Source organism: Ornithorhynchus anatinus, chromosome 13 (genome assembly GCF_004115215.2).
Source record: "Ornithorhynchus anatinus isolate Pmale09 chromosome 13, mOrnAna1.pri.v4, whole genome shotgun sequence".
Classification (NCBI taxonomy): domain Eukaryota; kingdom Metazoa; phylum Chordata; class Mammalia; order Monotremata; family Ornithorhynchidae; genus Ornithorhynchus; species Ornithorhynchus anatinus.
In genome coordinates, this window is record NC_041740.1 from 26,181,424 (window position 1) to 26,196,830 (window position 15,407).

At 44.5% G+C, this 15,407-nt stretch overlaps 1 protein-coding gene across 9 annotated transcripts in view; it reads right to left on the reverse strand.

Annotated features, from left to right (window-relative positions):
* Nucleotides 1–15,407, reverse strand: part of MAGI2 (membrane associated guanylate kinase, WW and PDZ domain containing 2) — a 902,790-nt gene that overhangs the window by 20,471 nt on the left and 866,912 nt on the right. For all 9 annotated transcript variants that reach the window (XM_029077508.1, XM_029077506.1, XM_029077507.1 and 6 more), the window contains one exon: nucleotides 9,328–9,466. In XM_029077508.1, coding sequence (XP_028933341.1) covers nucleotides 9,328–9,466 — 139 coding nt within the window. The remainder of the gene's footprint in view (nucleotides 1–9,327; nucleotides 9,467–15,407) is intronic.

Here is a 15,407-nt window from a genome sequence, read left to right on the forward strand (position 1 = left end):
CAGCTCTCTCATCAGAGCAGGAGTCACAGTAATCACTTTGAAACTCAAACATCTGAGCCGCCAAAGGGCCCTCCTCTTTGAACTTCTGCCAGCCCATGGACACGTACCTAGATTTGCTCTTTGTCCAAGTGCCCAGTTCTACACTTAGACTGTTTGATGGTAGGATTCTTGTGGGCAGGAACTGTATCTTTTTACCTCTGTTGCCCTTAGTGGAGAGGGAACGTGTGAACCCACTCTTCTGTACTGTACACTCCCAAGCTCTCGAAATGGTGCTCTGTACCCAGTAAATGCTCAGTAAATAACATTACTTGATTGTTACTGCTTTCTCTCCCACACCTAGTCCAGTGCCCTGCACAAAGCAGTAATTAATGAAATAATGATGCCATTTATTAAGTACTCACCAAGTGCTAAGTTTTGGGACAGTAACAAACAAGAAGCAGCGTGGCTCAGTGGTAAGAACATGGGTTTAGGAGTCAGAGATCATTGGTTCTAATCCCGGCTCAGCCGCTCGTCAGCTATGTGACTTTGGGCAAGTCACTTAACTTCTCTGTGCCTCAGTTACCTTATCCGGAAAATGGGGATTAAGACTGTGAGCCCCGCGTGGGACCTGATTACCCTGTATCTACCCCAGCACTTAGAACAGTGCTTGGCACATAGTAAGCACTTAACAAATACCAACATTATTATTATTATTATTTATTGAGTGCTCACTGGGTACAGAGCACTGGATTAGGCACTTGGAAAAATTCAGTGCAACCGAATTGGTCGTCACAATCCCTGCCCATAAAAAGCTAACAGTCTGCCGGGGAAGGAAGACATTAAAATACATCAGCAATAGGAGAAATGGAGTATAAGGATGTTTAGTGGTTTAGCCCAAGGTCACCCAGCCAGTCAGTGGCAGAGATGAGACAAGACTCCAGTCTCCTATGTTCTTTCCACTAGACCACACTGCCTTCCCAACAGGCTGTCAACTAATGCTACTGATGGATTGGCCTTGGTTGTAGAAATCCATCTCCACCTCAAAACTGAAACTTTCCCCTAAAAGTCTTTGCCTCTCCACTTCACAACACCCACCACCTCATCCCAACAGGCTTTGGTTTTCAAGCAGCCTTATCAGCTGCTCAGGCCTGGGGTTCATTCACAGTTGGGTCCTGAATCACACCTAGCTCCATCTGCGTCCTTTCTATTAAATCAACCGATCTAATAATCCCACTTTGCCATTTGGTTCATCAATTAACCTGATGGACGGGTGGGCCCGTTTACTGATGACTCAGCTGATGGCTCTGCTCTGCTCTTTGGGACGGGGGCTGTGGGAAAGGCCGAAAGCCTTGAGGTTAACTAGAAAGTAGACCCCCTTTGTGGAAAGGAAGTTCGGCTTAATCATGAGTGACAGAAGCTGAAATTACATTTCTGAATTTATTAATTAAGTGTACAGGCTTGCTCGGTCAAGGGCCATTGAGTTTGCCAAAGCTTCTGAGCGATGTAAGTCACAGAGAGGCAACTCATTGCGTTTTCATGTGGTTTTGTCACTTTGCATGGATGATGCAAAAACTTGAAAGAGACTCTAAGAGAGGTCGATTGGAGGAGAACTTGGTGGAATGCAAAACGTGGAGCAAAGCCTCTTCTGGTACTGCAAACCAACATTTGTTGGGTGCTCTGTGCTGTAGGGAGAGACTCTAAACTCAAGAGAAGACATTAAAATGCAAAACACTCTGCTGCTAATTATCTCACACTACCTCATTCATGCCTGACTGGTTCTGCACAGAACAAGGTGAAGAGAAAAATTAATGGTTCTCTAGTTCCAGTCCTCCATGTGGGCAGCCAGAGCAGTTGACCCATGCAGCCAGTCCTAGTGGAATTGCACTTGCCTGTGCCCCACCTTGCTTGGTGCAGGGCACATGCGCCTTTAGGGAACTTGTCCAGAATTAGTGATTTGGCCAACTTGGTGTCCCAAGCCAGGCTTTTGGCTAACTCCTTAGATTGAGTTTAAAGGGACTAATTTGGGGCTAAATGGGCAGCCAATCCTGAAAGAAGCATGACGGCCAAATTAACTTGGGATGCACCCAAAAGCTGACGGGTGACCCTCCCAGCTGACGCATTTTGGAACCATAAGCCACGGCTCCTAGATAATCTAAAGGGCAGAGTTGCCTGGGAATGAAGTTTGTAGCTGGAACCGTGTGTTAAATCTCCCAGTCGTGAGATGAGGTGGTGAACTCCATGGCTTCCAATTTGAATCAGAGTGGAAGGGTTCATGTCTTGGCCCACCAAAATTCAATAACAACACGCTCAAAGAAAAAAGCTAAAAGAGTTTACAGGAGGACATGAAGCCTAACTTGTGAATCTGGGAAAGTGGCTCTAAGATCATTCCTAGATGTCAATTGCTGAGTAAGCCGAAGTGGGACCAAAGAGATGTGAGCGTGTGGTCCTCCCCACGCTAGCCCAGGCATAGCCATCTCAAGCCTTGTGGCCATGACTAAAACGTCCTCATGTGAAGTGGTAATCCTGGCCTTCTGGGTAGCATGCACCTTTTTTCTTCTCCTGCTAGTATGTTGGAATGTCTTTGAACACTGAGGGCTTGCAAAGTTTCCTTGAGCAGAAATTAGTCTTTCAGTAGCAAACAGCTGCCCTGTTGAAGTCTTCAGTGGCAGTCTAATCAACCTGGGACAAGTATGCTCTCAGAAAATCATTTTACCATAAAAATATCTATTCTGACCTGATATGGATCAGGGCAAGTTTAGGTCAAAATCAATCTGTCTCTGAGGGGCTGTGCCACGTAGAAATAGTTGGCATGCCAGAGTCCTGCCCCAATCACACCCTGGGAACCCTTAGTAACAATCTTCCCTGTTGACGTGTTGCATTTCCATGCTGCTCCCGGCTCTGCATGCCAGCCTTTCCAAGCTGCTGCCTTGGATAGCACTATGGTGGTCTCCAGAGGCCACAGACTAGTTGGGGAATGGTGCATGGGGAGGGATGGAGCAGAGAAGTACAGAGATGGGCAGAGTGCCTGGTACCCTGGACACCACACTGCCTATCAGCTTGACTCCTGAGCCAAGGCTGACAAGAGGGTCAATACCCTGATTATACAGTCGCACCCCATCATTTTGGAGTGATACAAAAATCATCATCTTACAGATTCATTCTCTGCCTAGAAAGAAAGCAGGCAAAGATTCACCATTATAGTTCAGTGCTCAGAACAGTGCTCTGCACACAATAAGTTCTCACATTGTGCATCACCTGGATCACCAAACCCAGGTCCCAGTCCCAGTGGATGCCCTCAATCCTGTCGATGGGCTGGCTGTCAGGGCCTGGGAATATCTTCCTTCCCTCCTCTAAATGACCCAGCACTAAGCCTCTAACTCATTTGTTTTTCATTTCTTCCTGATCTAGAGAGAATTTTTAAATTTTTGGTTCTTCATGAGTTTCTGAGGAAAGATGGCAGGTATACCACTGGGTTCTGTAGCTTCTTCTTTCTTCAGCAAAGACCAGCTGCAGAGGGGAATGAGAAGTAGCAGGGCGAGAGAAGTCCAGGTCAGCAGTCTGCAGTGGAAAGGGTGTCTTGAGCCTCTGTCAGCTTTTTGTCATCTCGATCTCTGTATACCAAGCCTCTCCTGAGGAGCAGGCCTGAAGCAAGCTGCCGTTTCTCAATTGGCTATGTGGGGCTGAAGAGTTTTTCTTTGGCAGAAAAACTGCCAATCATGGGAACTAATTAATTTTATTGATGTATCATATTTACTCCTGTCCCACCCAAACTATACTGCCCAAAGCCCAACATACTTTAAAATGACAGTTGTTCAAAAGGATCTTCAGAGTAGCATCCGGTCTGTCGGCTGATAGACTAGTCCATCTGTGTGCTGCCTCTGGATGTGGGATGACGATTGGGCATTTTGGAGAGGAATTTTTGAGGTGGGACTCCCCTAGGAAAACTTCTCTGACCTCAGTTTCCTCTAATTGAATACAGCAGTAAGGTGTAGTGGATAGAGCTCGGGCCTGGGAGTCAGAAGGTCATGGGTTCTACTCCCAGCTCCTCCTCTGGTCTGCTGTGTGACCTTGGGCAAGTCACTTCACTACTCTGTGCCTCAGTGAACTCATCTGTAATATGGGGATTGAGACTGTGAGCCCCACTGTGTCCAACCCGATTTGCTTATATCCACCCCCGCATTTAGTAGAGTGCCTGGCACATAGTAAGCGCTTAACAAATACCACATTTATTATTTATTATTATGTACCTGCCCATACTTCAGCTGAAGCTTTAAACATTCCTGCCAATACCAGGGCTGGCCCTATTGAAAGGCAAGCAGCCATCTCGCATTCTGAGTGAGATCTTTAAGAGTTTGCTTGATCAGTTTCTCCATCCAAGGTGAAGTGGATAGAGTCGTGGCCCGGTCCCTGGATAAGCAGGAGAGAATTTTGTGGCAGGCCCAAGTTTAAATCCACTGGGTGAAATGAGAGTGACTTTTCACTGGGTATATCAGCAGTAGAAATGAACTTTTTGTGTTTAGGACCGAAGTTAGCAGCCTACCCAGTCCAGGCTGTGCAGCTGATAATTGGCATTTAAGAAAACTCAAACGCCTACTCTCAGCGGGGCCTAAAGAAGGTGAAGGAGAATCATTTTTCCTTGGACTTCATTGAAAGTGCCAGGGCACAGGAAGGGTGTGTGTTTCAGATCTTCATATAGACGGTACGATAGACTATAAGCTTTTTGAGATCAGGGATAGTTGACTACGGAACACTTAGTCCAGTGCTGTGCACACAATAAACAGTCAATAAATACCTTTGTCTAATTGATAAAAAGGCAGACAGCCATTTTGGCATCATTTTGCCATTTTGGCATCATTGAGAGTCCAGAGCCCTATACCCTTGGCCCCATATATTTTCCAAAATTTCCATTTTTTGCCCTTTACTTGAGTGCCCCCCTCCTCAACCTGGAACTTTAAGCAGTTGGTGAAAAAATGGATGAAATGGCTTAACCCAAGAAGACTAGACTGAGTTTTGACTTAACTATTAGTTGCAGTTCATATTTCCTATGTGTTTGAGAATCTTATTTGTCCATAGCATGATTATGAATCTCAAGCCCATTTTTAGGGAGCAAGGAGAGGCCCAAGGTCTTTGATCTGAACAAAATAACAGAAAGCTTCTGCTCAGTGTCAGGGGTTAATTTGTATAATTCATCTCTGCACAGTTGGTGGTTCTTGACAGTGGCTCTCATTTTTCCTCATCCTTTTGAGTTGGTCTGGTCAATATCCAATTTTGGAAGGTCATTTTGGGGAAATGATCTTGTTACTAACCATAGAGGTGATATTATTCAAGACTCAGTGCAGTGAAAATTCCTAGGTGAAAGTGAGAGGGGGCAGGAAGAGAGAGGAGGACAGACAGCATGGTCTAGAGTAAAGAACACAGGACTGGGAAGCAGAAAACCTGAGTTCTAATTCCATCTCTACACCTGGTTAGCAGTATGACTTTGAGTAAATCATGTAACCAATTCTGGGTTTCAGTTTCCTCATCTGTAAAATGCAGAGAAGATCCTTGCTCTCCCTAACTTCCTGGTTTGTGAGCCCTGGGTGAGGCAGCAGCTCTGAATGATCAGTTTATCTTGGGCATGGGGCATAGAAAAATGCTTAATAAATAGCAAATATTTATTTAGATGGAGGTTGCATTCTTGCAATTCCCTTTGTAAGGAAAATTTGCATGGTGGCAGTGTCCTGATCCAATGCTGGGCACATGCCCATAAAACTGTTTCTCCCACGCCCACAGTGTTGGATGAATATTCCTTAATTTTATAACTGCATTCTAGCCAAATACATCGTGAAAACTTGTGTCATGGCAGAATTGAGAGTACCGCAACCAAGTGTACTCTTCGGGCTTTAGCCAGCAGATATTTTGAGGATTGGAGTCAAGACGAAGCATCTGTTTCCTGAGCTTCCCTGTCAAGTTCTCAACTGCAAGTAGCACTTCATGCCACTTATTTTTGGGTCCTGTCCTCAGCAGTTCTGATAGACTGCTGTGAGCAACCATGGCCTCCCTGACTGGGTTTATGGATTTCTCCCTTGGAATTGACTGGAAAATCTTAGAGCAATTTCCGCACCTGCATGGATGACGCACCTGAAGTCTCTTTTATGGCTTCTTGTGGGCTTCCCTTAGCTCTAAAATTTGTTGGAGGCCCTCAGGACTTTTTTTATTTTATTGCATGTTTGTTATCTCCTTCCCAGATTACCTTATGCACTTGGAGCTAGCTTCAGACTTCGTTCTACTGGGACCTGCTTGCTTCTGGAGTGCCTGAGCCCTCAATTAGCGGTCTGGTCAGGAAGATGCTTTCAGTTTTAGAAGTGGCTTAGGGGTGGTGGGTGTTATCGTCTTTAAAATCTCGTTAATTATCCAAGTCTCACCTTCCAAATTTCGCTCCTCCCTTGCTGGCTGATGCCAAACCTGGATGATTCTCCCACTGGCTCCTTAGTGTTCAACAAGGTGGACAAAATTTAAGTAGGAGTGGGGAATTCTGGAATGCAGGGAGTTGGAGAAGAATAGCAACCTGCAGGCTTGGGCGCTGCACCTGACTGCTCCCAAATTGGTTTTTGTGTGATGGGCAGGCCTAGAGACTCCCAAAATAAACTGCATGACTCCCAGGCACTATTGCCTATTTTTTAAGCCAGAAAATCCCTGCCTTCAACTTTGGAGATCTTTACAGTCATGGTAGAGGAGAGCAAGTCTCCTAGTTTCTGCTTGATCTCTAACCATGCCTCTGAAAAATTCCAAAGAAGTCTAGCCCCAGATCACATTTTATCATCTTTTAATGTGGCCTCTTTTCTGCCTGGTTCTTTTCCACTGATTTGCCCCTGGGAGGTTGAAGAAGTTGTCACCAGGCTGGATTTCACCCTGAAACTTGCTGACCTGGCTACCCTCTTGACTTCGTAAGGCAAACTAACCTCCATTCTGTTTAGACCTTCTCAAAGAACAAATGCTTCATTAGAGCATGAACTGAGAGAATGCACAATTCCTTTTTGGGCACTATTAATTAAATCATAAATCTATAAGATCTTGGGTTTCATGAAACCACTTTACCCTTATCAGGTTGAAGAATGAGGCCGGGTAAATTTGGCTTCATTGTGAAGGAGGAAAGATATTCCCCGCAAAGGCTGGCCTGACTGGTTTAAGTAAGGGTTGGGATAGGAGCTGGTGGGGAAGAGTGGCACTGTTATGGCAAAGAGCTGGACTGGTGCGGGGGGAGAGAGAGGAAAAGGTTCCAGAAAGCCTCAGTCCAGCCTGGCCAAGAAGGATAACCATGGTATTTATTAAATGTTTACTATGTGCCAAGCACTGTTCTGAGCAATAGGGTAGATGCTAAATAATCAGATCAGGCATAGTCCCTGTCCCACATAGGGCTCACAGCCTAAGAGGGAGAGAGAATAGTTAATTCAACCCCATTTTATAGATGAGGAAACTAAGGCCCAGAGAAAGTAAGTTTGACTTGCCCAAAATCACATAACAGGAAGGTGGTGGAGCTGGGACTAGAACCTGGTTTTCCTGACTCCTGCTCCATTCTTCTTTCCACTAGTCCATGGAAGGGTGACTGTCTTTCTCAAGAGAAATGATATTGCTGTCCCTAAGTAAAGATTAGTTAGTCCTGTTTCCCACTTTGAGGATGGGTGGGGGGGGGGGAAGTAAGGGTGTGAGGAGAGGGATTTTGGGCTTTTTGGAGAATTGAAGGGTCTCCTCTATACTTCAGTGCCCCACACATGAGTGAACTAGGCTTTAGAGGCCTAGGATTAAGTTAGGGGTAGTATTCTCCAAACTGTTTCTGTAACTTTCCCCGCTCCACCCTATCAGGCAGGCCCCACTGGGGGCATTTCCAGGCCATATTTGACAAGGTCCCCTGAGCCCACTGACAGCTGGGAGTTCAATCTTCTCACCACTTCCTGGTGTCAATGAAGGAGAGAGGGAGGTGGTGAGAAGATCTCCCTCCATTACTGTTTGGAAACACTGGTTGCCCACTCTGCCTCAGTCATGGCAACAGAAGGAACTGTGAAGGGCAAGAATTCTTTAAATGTCTGGGCTGGGGATGGCAGTAGTGGTAGATGTTTTGCACATTAGTAGGTGGGGGTGGACTTAGTCCTATTAAACCTTCATGATCTGTTCTGATTATCCAAGGATGGCGATCAGTAGGAATCTGGATTTTCTTGTGGAGTTTGGCTTAGCAATAAACAAAATCGAAGGTGTTTCTATGTTTGGGTGGCTCATATGAACTCAGGCTGCATCTACATGGACAACATGATGTGGAGAGTTGAGTAATGATCTGAATCATTTAGACAATAGAGCCAGCTATTGGGGAAAAGAGGTGGGTTTTTTTTGATAGAATTATTCATATAGGCTGTGCTCACAGTTCAAATTCATCAGAAGATTGCCCAACCTTCTGTTTCATTTTGCCTATGAGGACCCAGATGGAAGCTTGCTTTGTAACTAGCACAGCTGTTCTTTATTGATGTTTCTGAGTATGTGTATGTGTGTGCTCATGTGTGTTTTTGTGTATCTTGGGATCTTTCAGAGAGACTAAAGAATCAGTTCATAATTTGCTGTATTTCACGTAGCAGCCCCAATGCACTTAGTGACGCACTAAAGAGTTATGAGTTCAGAAGTGTCCTGAAAGGGCTATTGGGAAATAATCACTTTAAAGCCCTCCAGAGGCACATGTAGAGATTAAAATGTACTTCAGATACTTTTTTTAAAAGGAATCTTTTAAGCTTGCAAGTAAACAATAACAGAAGGGCATATTTGGCCTGGCTAACCAAAAGTCATAAAAGCAAAGGAAATGAAACTGTGCGAGTGAAATAAAAGTGTTGCATCTGAAGTTCAATACATAAGGCTGTCTGTGAACAGAAACTTAACGGACTCGTGCAGAAGAGGCTTTTTTTCCACCTCAACCTTCTCTGCTCCCCTTCCCGGAGAATCCCCAGGGACTCTTGATGTATGAGCAACTTTAAGAAATCATTTGTAAATTACTGTGAACCCAAATGAATAAGAAGAGCTGGAACAGAGAGGAAGGACTTGTATGGAGCTCTGGGACCCCTCAGTACACTTAGAGATGCCTTGCTCTAGGCGTGGGTCTCTGCAGTGAGTGTTTTCAACATTATCCGCACAGAGACCTAGCCCATCTTACTGAAACCGGGCATACACATGTATCGGTTTAAATATATTTGCCTAGGTGTCTATTACTGCTAGCTGGCTAAAGTTGCGGTAGGGTATAAACAATGGCTGGATGTAAGTTTCCAGAGAGGGACAACTATTTCTGATACAGAAGACAAATACCGGAAAGGGAACGAAAATGGGAAAACCCACCATATTCTGGGACTTGTCCCGTTCCACGTTTCAGCAGGAGCCGCACTCTCCGACCCCCGGATTTGATGAGTTCTATTGCTCTGGCGTGGGTCATGTCCCGCGTACTCTCCCCATTGATTTCAATGATCTGATCTCCCACCTGCCAAGGGAAAACAATGAGGTGGTCAGCGGTGGCTCGGAAGGATGGTCGAGGTCACTGGCTACGAGACAAAGGTCACGCCAAGTTGGTTCCTATCTTCTCGCTTCCCGGCTAAGTCTGTAGGTATCCCCACTATCCCCAGAGCCTTCTGAATCTAGGATACAAAACTGAACTAATTCTCCAAACAGTGATGATGCAAGACCATAGGATTTGGTGCTTGTCACAAAAATTTGCTTGAGCTGGAACTGTCACCTTCCCCAACTTGGTCCCCTCCCTTGTCATTATACATCCCAAACCATTGTAGTCCCTCTGCCTTGGGGGAGGAGGGAGGAAGGTGAAACCCCAAGTTGAGCCTTGTAACTCTTTGCTAACTGGTTCAGAAATCTTATGTGACTCAACAGGATAGTTTCACTGGCTCTGAAGCCTTCCTTTGGGAGTTTCTGTTTGGCGGGATTCAAAGTGACATGAAATTTTATTTAATTTAATAACTTCCATGGGCTGGGTAATAGTCCCCTTCTTTTGTAAACAACTGCTCAGTTGAAATTTTAAGTTCAACAATTAATAGTTCATCACAGTCTCCTGCATTGTAATTAGACCCTGACAAAATGACTACTTTCTCCCAAACTCTGCATTGCTGACACCTGATTGCCAGGATTTCGCTAACTAACCCTCACTGAATTGTCACAAATGCTTAAGTCCTGTAAGTGATTCCAATTTAGCTTTCATTAATAGACAGTCAAGATAGAGAGTGCAACTGAGATCCCGTCATCCAACTCCCACAGAACTATTACAGTCAGGAACCGTTGAATTAAATATGCTTCATTTCGGTGCAAATTACTTCCAATAAATTAGTCAGGAAAAGCCAGTGGTTCTGACTTACCTAATTCTATGTTGGATGAGGTAATAAGATTAAAGCTATTTGTTGAGTGCCTACTGGGTTCAATGCACTTTACTAAGTGCTTAGGAAAGTACAATGGAGGAAAAAAACATATTCCCTTTGCACAAGGACCTAACTTTTTTTTTTTAAATCAATCGATCATATCCATTGAGTGCTTACTGAGTGATTGAAAGAGAAGCAGTATGGCCTAGTGGAAAGACCAAGGGCTTGGGAGTCAGAGATCGTGGTTTCTAATCCTGGCTCTGCCACTTGTCAGCTTTGGGAAAGTCACTTAACTTCTTTGTGCCTCAGTTACTTCATTTGTAACACAGGGATTAAGACTGTGAGCACCACTTGGGACAACCTGATTACCTTGTATCTACCTCAGCGCTTAGAACAGTGCTTGGACATAGTAAGTGCTTAACAAATACTATTATTATTATTATTATTAATAATTTTAAATGGTATTTGCAAAACGCTATGTACCAAGCATTGGGGTAGATTCAAGCTAATCAGGTTGGACACAGTCCATGTTGCACGTGGGGCTGACAGTCTTAATCTCCATTTTACAGATGAGGTAACTATGGCACAGAGAAGTAAAGTGACTCACCCAAAGTCACACAGCAGACAAGAAACAGACTACCAGGCCTGTGCTCTATCCACTTGGCAGTGCTAGTGCTCTACAGTCTAACAGGGGGAATGACAGAAAAATATTTACAAATATCTTCTCTGTACCATCCATCCTACATGAGTGTTGGGAGGCTTCATATAAATATGTGAGAGGTAAAGGTGGCTGTTGGGAGTTAATTGGGAAAGTTTTGCTTGAGGAGGTGGGATTTTAGGGAGGACTTTGGTGGTGGGGAGAGAGAGGTGAGGTAAATCTAGAGGAGGCTGACTGTGGTTGAGATAGACTCAGAATCCTATGTTCCCAAGTGCCCGATATGGTATTTATTGAGCCTGATTGGACATGTAGGTGCCTGTCGTGGGCAATGCGTTTGATGGAGAGGCTGATCTGAAAGGGCTTTCTCTGCCATCCTGTGGCATTTATGCACCCAGGTTATTTTTGTTTGTATGGTTCACTGTCTTACTAATCATTTTTTAACTGAGGAAGAAGCAGTGTTGGCTTCAAAGCACCATGCACACATTTGCAATATAGATTGTGTGCATGGTACTTTGATACAATCAATCAATAGTATTTATTGAGTGCTTAGCACTGTACTAAATGCTTGGGAGAGTACAATATAGCAGAGTTGGTAGACACATTGCCTGCCCACAACGAGCCAGTGTACCAAGGTTAAGGTATAGACATAAATACAATAAAGTGCATTCAGCTCTCGTGGAGTTATATTTAAAAATGGAGGATACATGGAACCATTAATATGGAATAGCTGAAAAACACGGTCCAGCGGGATGGGAAACCCACATAAAGTCTATGGTATGGAGTTTCTGTTGGATGAGGAAGTAGATGGGCAACCATTGGAGTTTCTTGGAGATTGGGGAGACATGGAATGAACAGTTAAAAAAAAAAAAAAAGATCCAGGCAGCAGAGTGAAATATTGACTGGAATGAGGAGAGACAGGAGGCAGAGCAGTCAGTGAAGAGGCTGATGCAGTGGTTGAGGAAGGGTAATATTAGACCAGTGTGGTAACGAATTGGAAGGAGAAGAAGGGGTGGAGAGGTGGAGATTCTAAAGATGGTAGAACCGACAGGATTTGGTGATAGTCTCAATATGCTGATGGAATGAGAGAGCTGTGTCGAGAATAATGCCAAGATTATGGATTTGTGAGACAGGACAGGTGCTGACCCTAGACCACATGCGTAGGTAGAGAAAAACATTCAATTTTATGTGGGTTTCACTACCATGGCTTCAACCAGCCTGGCTACAGGCAGAAATAATTTTATTTTCTTGCATGGCACATTAATAGCATAAAGCTGCATCTCTGCCATCACAGCAACAAGGTTGGAGACATTTTTATCTTGTTTTTTACCCAAATCCCTAAAGGAGTTTGGAACAACGGGATTAGGAGAGGATAAGAGGCTGGTGGGTTGGAATGACTGTTTCCAGTGGCGAGCAAACAAGCTGCTGGCTTCCTGCTACTTGAGGAGCTTGCCACACCCCTTCCTCTCATTAATCAAAAATGGGAAAGAACTGATGAAACCAACAGCAAATCTGTTACTCTTCCAAAGCCGAAGGGAAAACTGCCTGCATCCCGGCCTCCACCTGTTCCTTCTCCTTCCTTCACCAATGCTGGCCACTTTTGCATAAAGGTAATTGGTTAAAACCAAGCTTTGAGGAGTAGGCCTCCTTGTTCCTCTAGAACACCTCTTGAAAATTCACATCAGGAGAGGGAAGAAGTTGTAGGGTGCCAAATTCCCATATATGCAGGATATTGACGGGGCGGTGGTTAATGCTATTGAGGAGGAGGAGGAGGAGGAGGAGGAGGAGGAGGAGAAAGAGGAAGAAGATAAATTGGCATGAGAAGCAGCATGACCTAGTGGAAAAAGCATGGGCTTGGGAGTCAGAGGACCTGGCTCCACCACTAAGCTGCTGCATGACCCTGGACAAGTCACTTAACTTCTCTGTGCCTCAGTTCCCTCATCTACAAAATGGGGATTCAATATCTGTTCTGCCTCCTACTTAGACTGTGAGCCCCATGTGGGATCTGATGATCTTGTATCTACTCCAGCACTCAGTACAGTCCTTGGCACATAGTAAGTGTTTAACAAGTACCACAATTATTATTATTCAGCTAAAGGCACTAGGGTAAAGGAAAGGAGACTAGGAATTTCCTCTATACTGTAAGCTCATTGTGGGTGGGGAACATGTTTACCAACTCTGTTACACTGGTATATTGTACTCTAATCACTTAGTACAGTGCTCTGCACAAAATAAATGCTCAATAAATGCAATTTTGCCTTGGCCCATGCAAACAAAGAGTGTTTTGGCATTAACAGATCAGACAGTTCAGGGAGCATTCTTTTCTCATTAGTAAGCTTCAGATAATATCCTTCCCCCTGCCAACTGCATAGCAGACCTTTCCAGCGACCATTTCTCCTACCAGGAATCTGAGATTAGAGAGCATGTGGACCAAGGGTTTCCTTTCATCTGCTGGCCTGCTGCCTTTTCTGTGGTCCCCTGCAAGACCAAGTTCTAGGGTGCTTCAGAGGCCCTTGGGCCTTCGTCAAATACTACCTCAAACACTTCCATGCAGGCCAGAACCGTGTCCCTAACACTGGTGAAAGGCCCAGGGATATATGAGCAACAGTGACCTGTACAAATGCTTGAGGCCAGGGTGAATTGTATGGAATAAATGCTGAGGGGCTGAAGGGACCCCACAGATGCCATTTTTTTTTAATGCTATTTTTTAAATGCTTACTATGTGTCTTACTATTAGAGAAGTAGCATGGTTAGTGGTTAGAGGATGAGCCTGGGAATCAGAAGGCCATGGGTTCTAATTCCTGCTCCCCCGCTTTTCTGCTGTGTGATCTTGGGCAAGTCACTTCACTTCTCTGTGTCTCAATTACCTCATCTATAGAATGGGGATTGAGACTGTGAGCCCCACGTGGGACAGGGACTGTATCCAACCTGATTTGTTTGTATCCACCACAGTGCTTAGTACAGTGCTCGGCACATAGTAAGCGCTTAACAAATACCATTATTATTATTATTGTTATTATTATTATGGGTCAAGTACTGTTCTACGCACTGGAATAGATACAAATTTATTCTGTTGGACACAGCCCCTGTCCCACATGGGGCTCCCAGTCTTAATCCCCATTTTACAAAGTAACTGAGGCACAGAAAAGTTAAGTGACTTGCCCAAGGTCTCACAGCAGACAAGTGGTGGAACTGGGATTACAACCCAGGTCCTCTGACTCCTAAGCTCATGCTCTTTCCACTGGGCCATGTACAGATATGTATATATCCGTAAATCATTCATTTATATTAATGTTTGTCTCCTCCTCTAGATTGTAAGTTCATTGAGAGCAGGAAAAGTGTTTACCAACTCTGTTGTGTTGTACTCTCTCAAGTATTTAGTGCAGTGCTCTGTTCACAGTGACACTGTAATCACAACCATTGATTGGTTGATTGAGAGAAGAGCTATTCTCTGGTTAGGCCATTAGCCTGGCATAAAGTTGGACAGAGGGAAGAACTGGGGAGGAGAGCAGGGAATAATCTTTGTATCCTCCACCTCCAGGAGCTTGGAAGGGAGAATGGGGCTGAAGTGGTGGAGATCTGAGAATTTGAGTTTAAAGCATGCCAACAGGTTAAATACAATAAATATAATGGGAGGGTGAGAAACTCTCCTTTCACCAAATCTATTTTCTAGTGATGAATTTCTTGTGTAAAGAACACACGCCTTTATAACTCAATGGCAAACAATTACATTCTGATGGAGATTGCGATTGTGAAATTTTTCATTAAAGGGTCTTGCGAGGGAAGAATTGAGAAAAATCACCCTTCACAAATATTCTCCACAAGCCCCACAGCTGACTTTTCACACCGACGTATTTTTAATGTGTGTGAAAATGTGAAACAAGATGTGAATTCCAAGCTCTTTGCTTGCTGATCATCTTGGCTTTCACAAAGGCACTTTCTTAGTACTGGCAGCTCTTCTTTACTACTTGACTAGATGGCATGATCTTCTGGTTTTTAAGGGCAGTGGGCACTGATGAATGCAAGTTGTGGTACTGGGCAAGATGGTTGAAATACTCAGGACAGATCAAAACCCATGTCCCCCGTCAGGTTACTTGAAGATGCTCCCGGTTGGCCAAATTCCAAAGGAGAGAAGGGTTCTGATGCAGGACAAGAAATACAGATGAGGATTAAGGGAACACCGGTGTGAAACATAATACCCCAAATCCAGAGGGAGCACACTGACCCCGAAACAGAAGCAGATGAAATAGAGAGGAAAGTAGGAGCTACTGCCAAAACCATCCATGGGAAATAAGGACTAAATGGTCTTTAAAGGGAATGATCATTAATGCAGATGAAGGATCCCTTTTCTCTCTGTTTTAAATATCCTCCTTCCTACTTAGGCTGTAGGCCCCGTGTGGAATAGG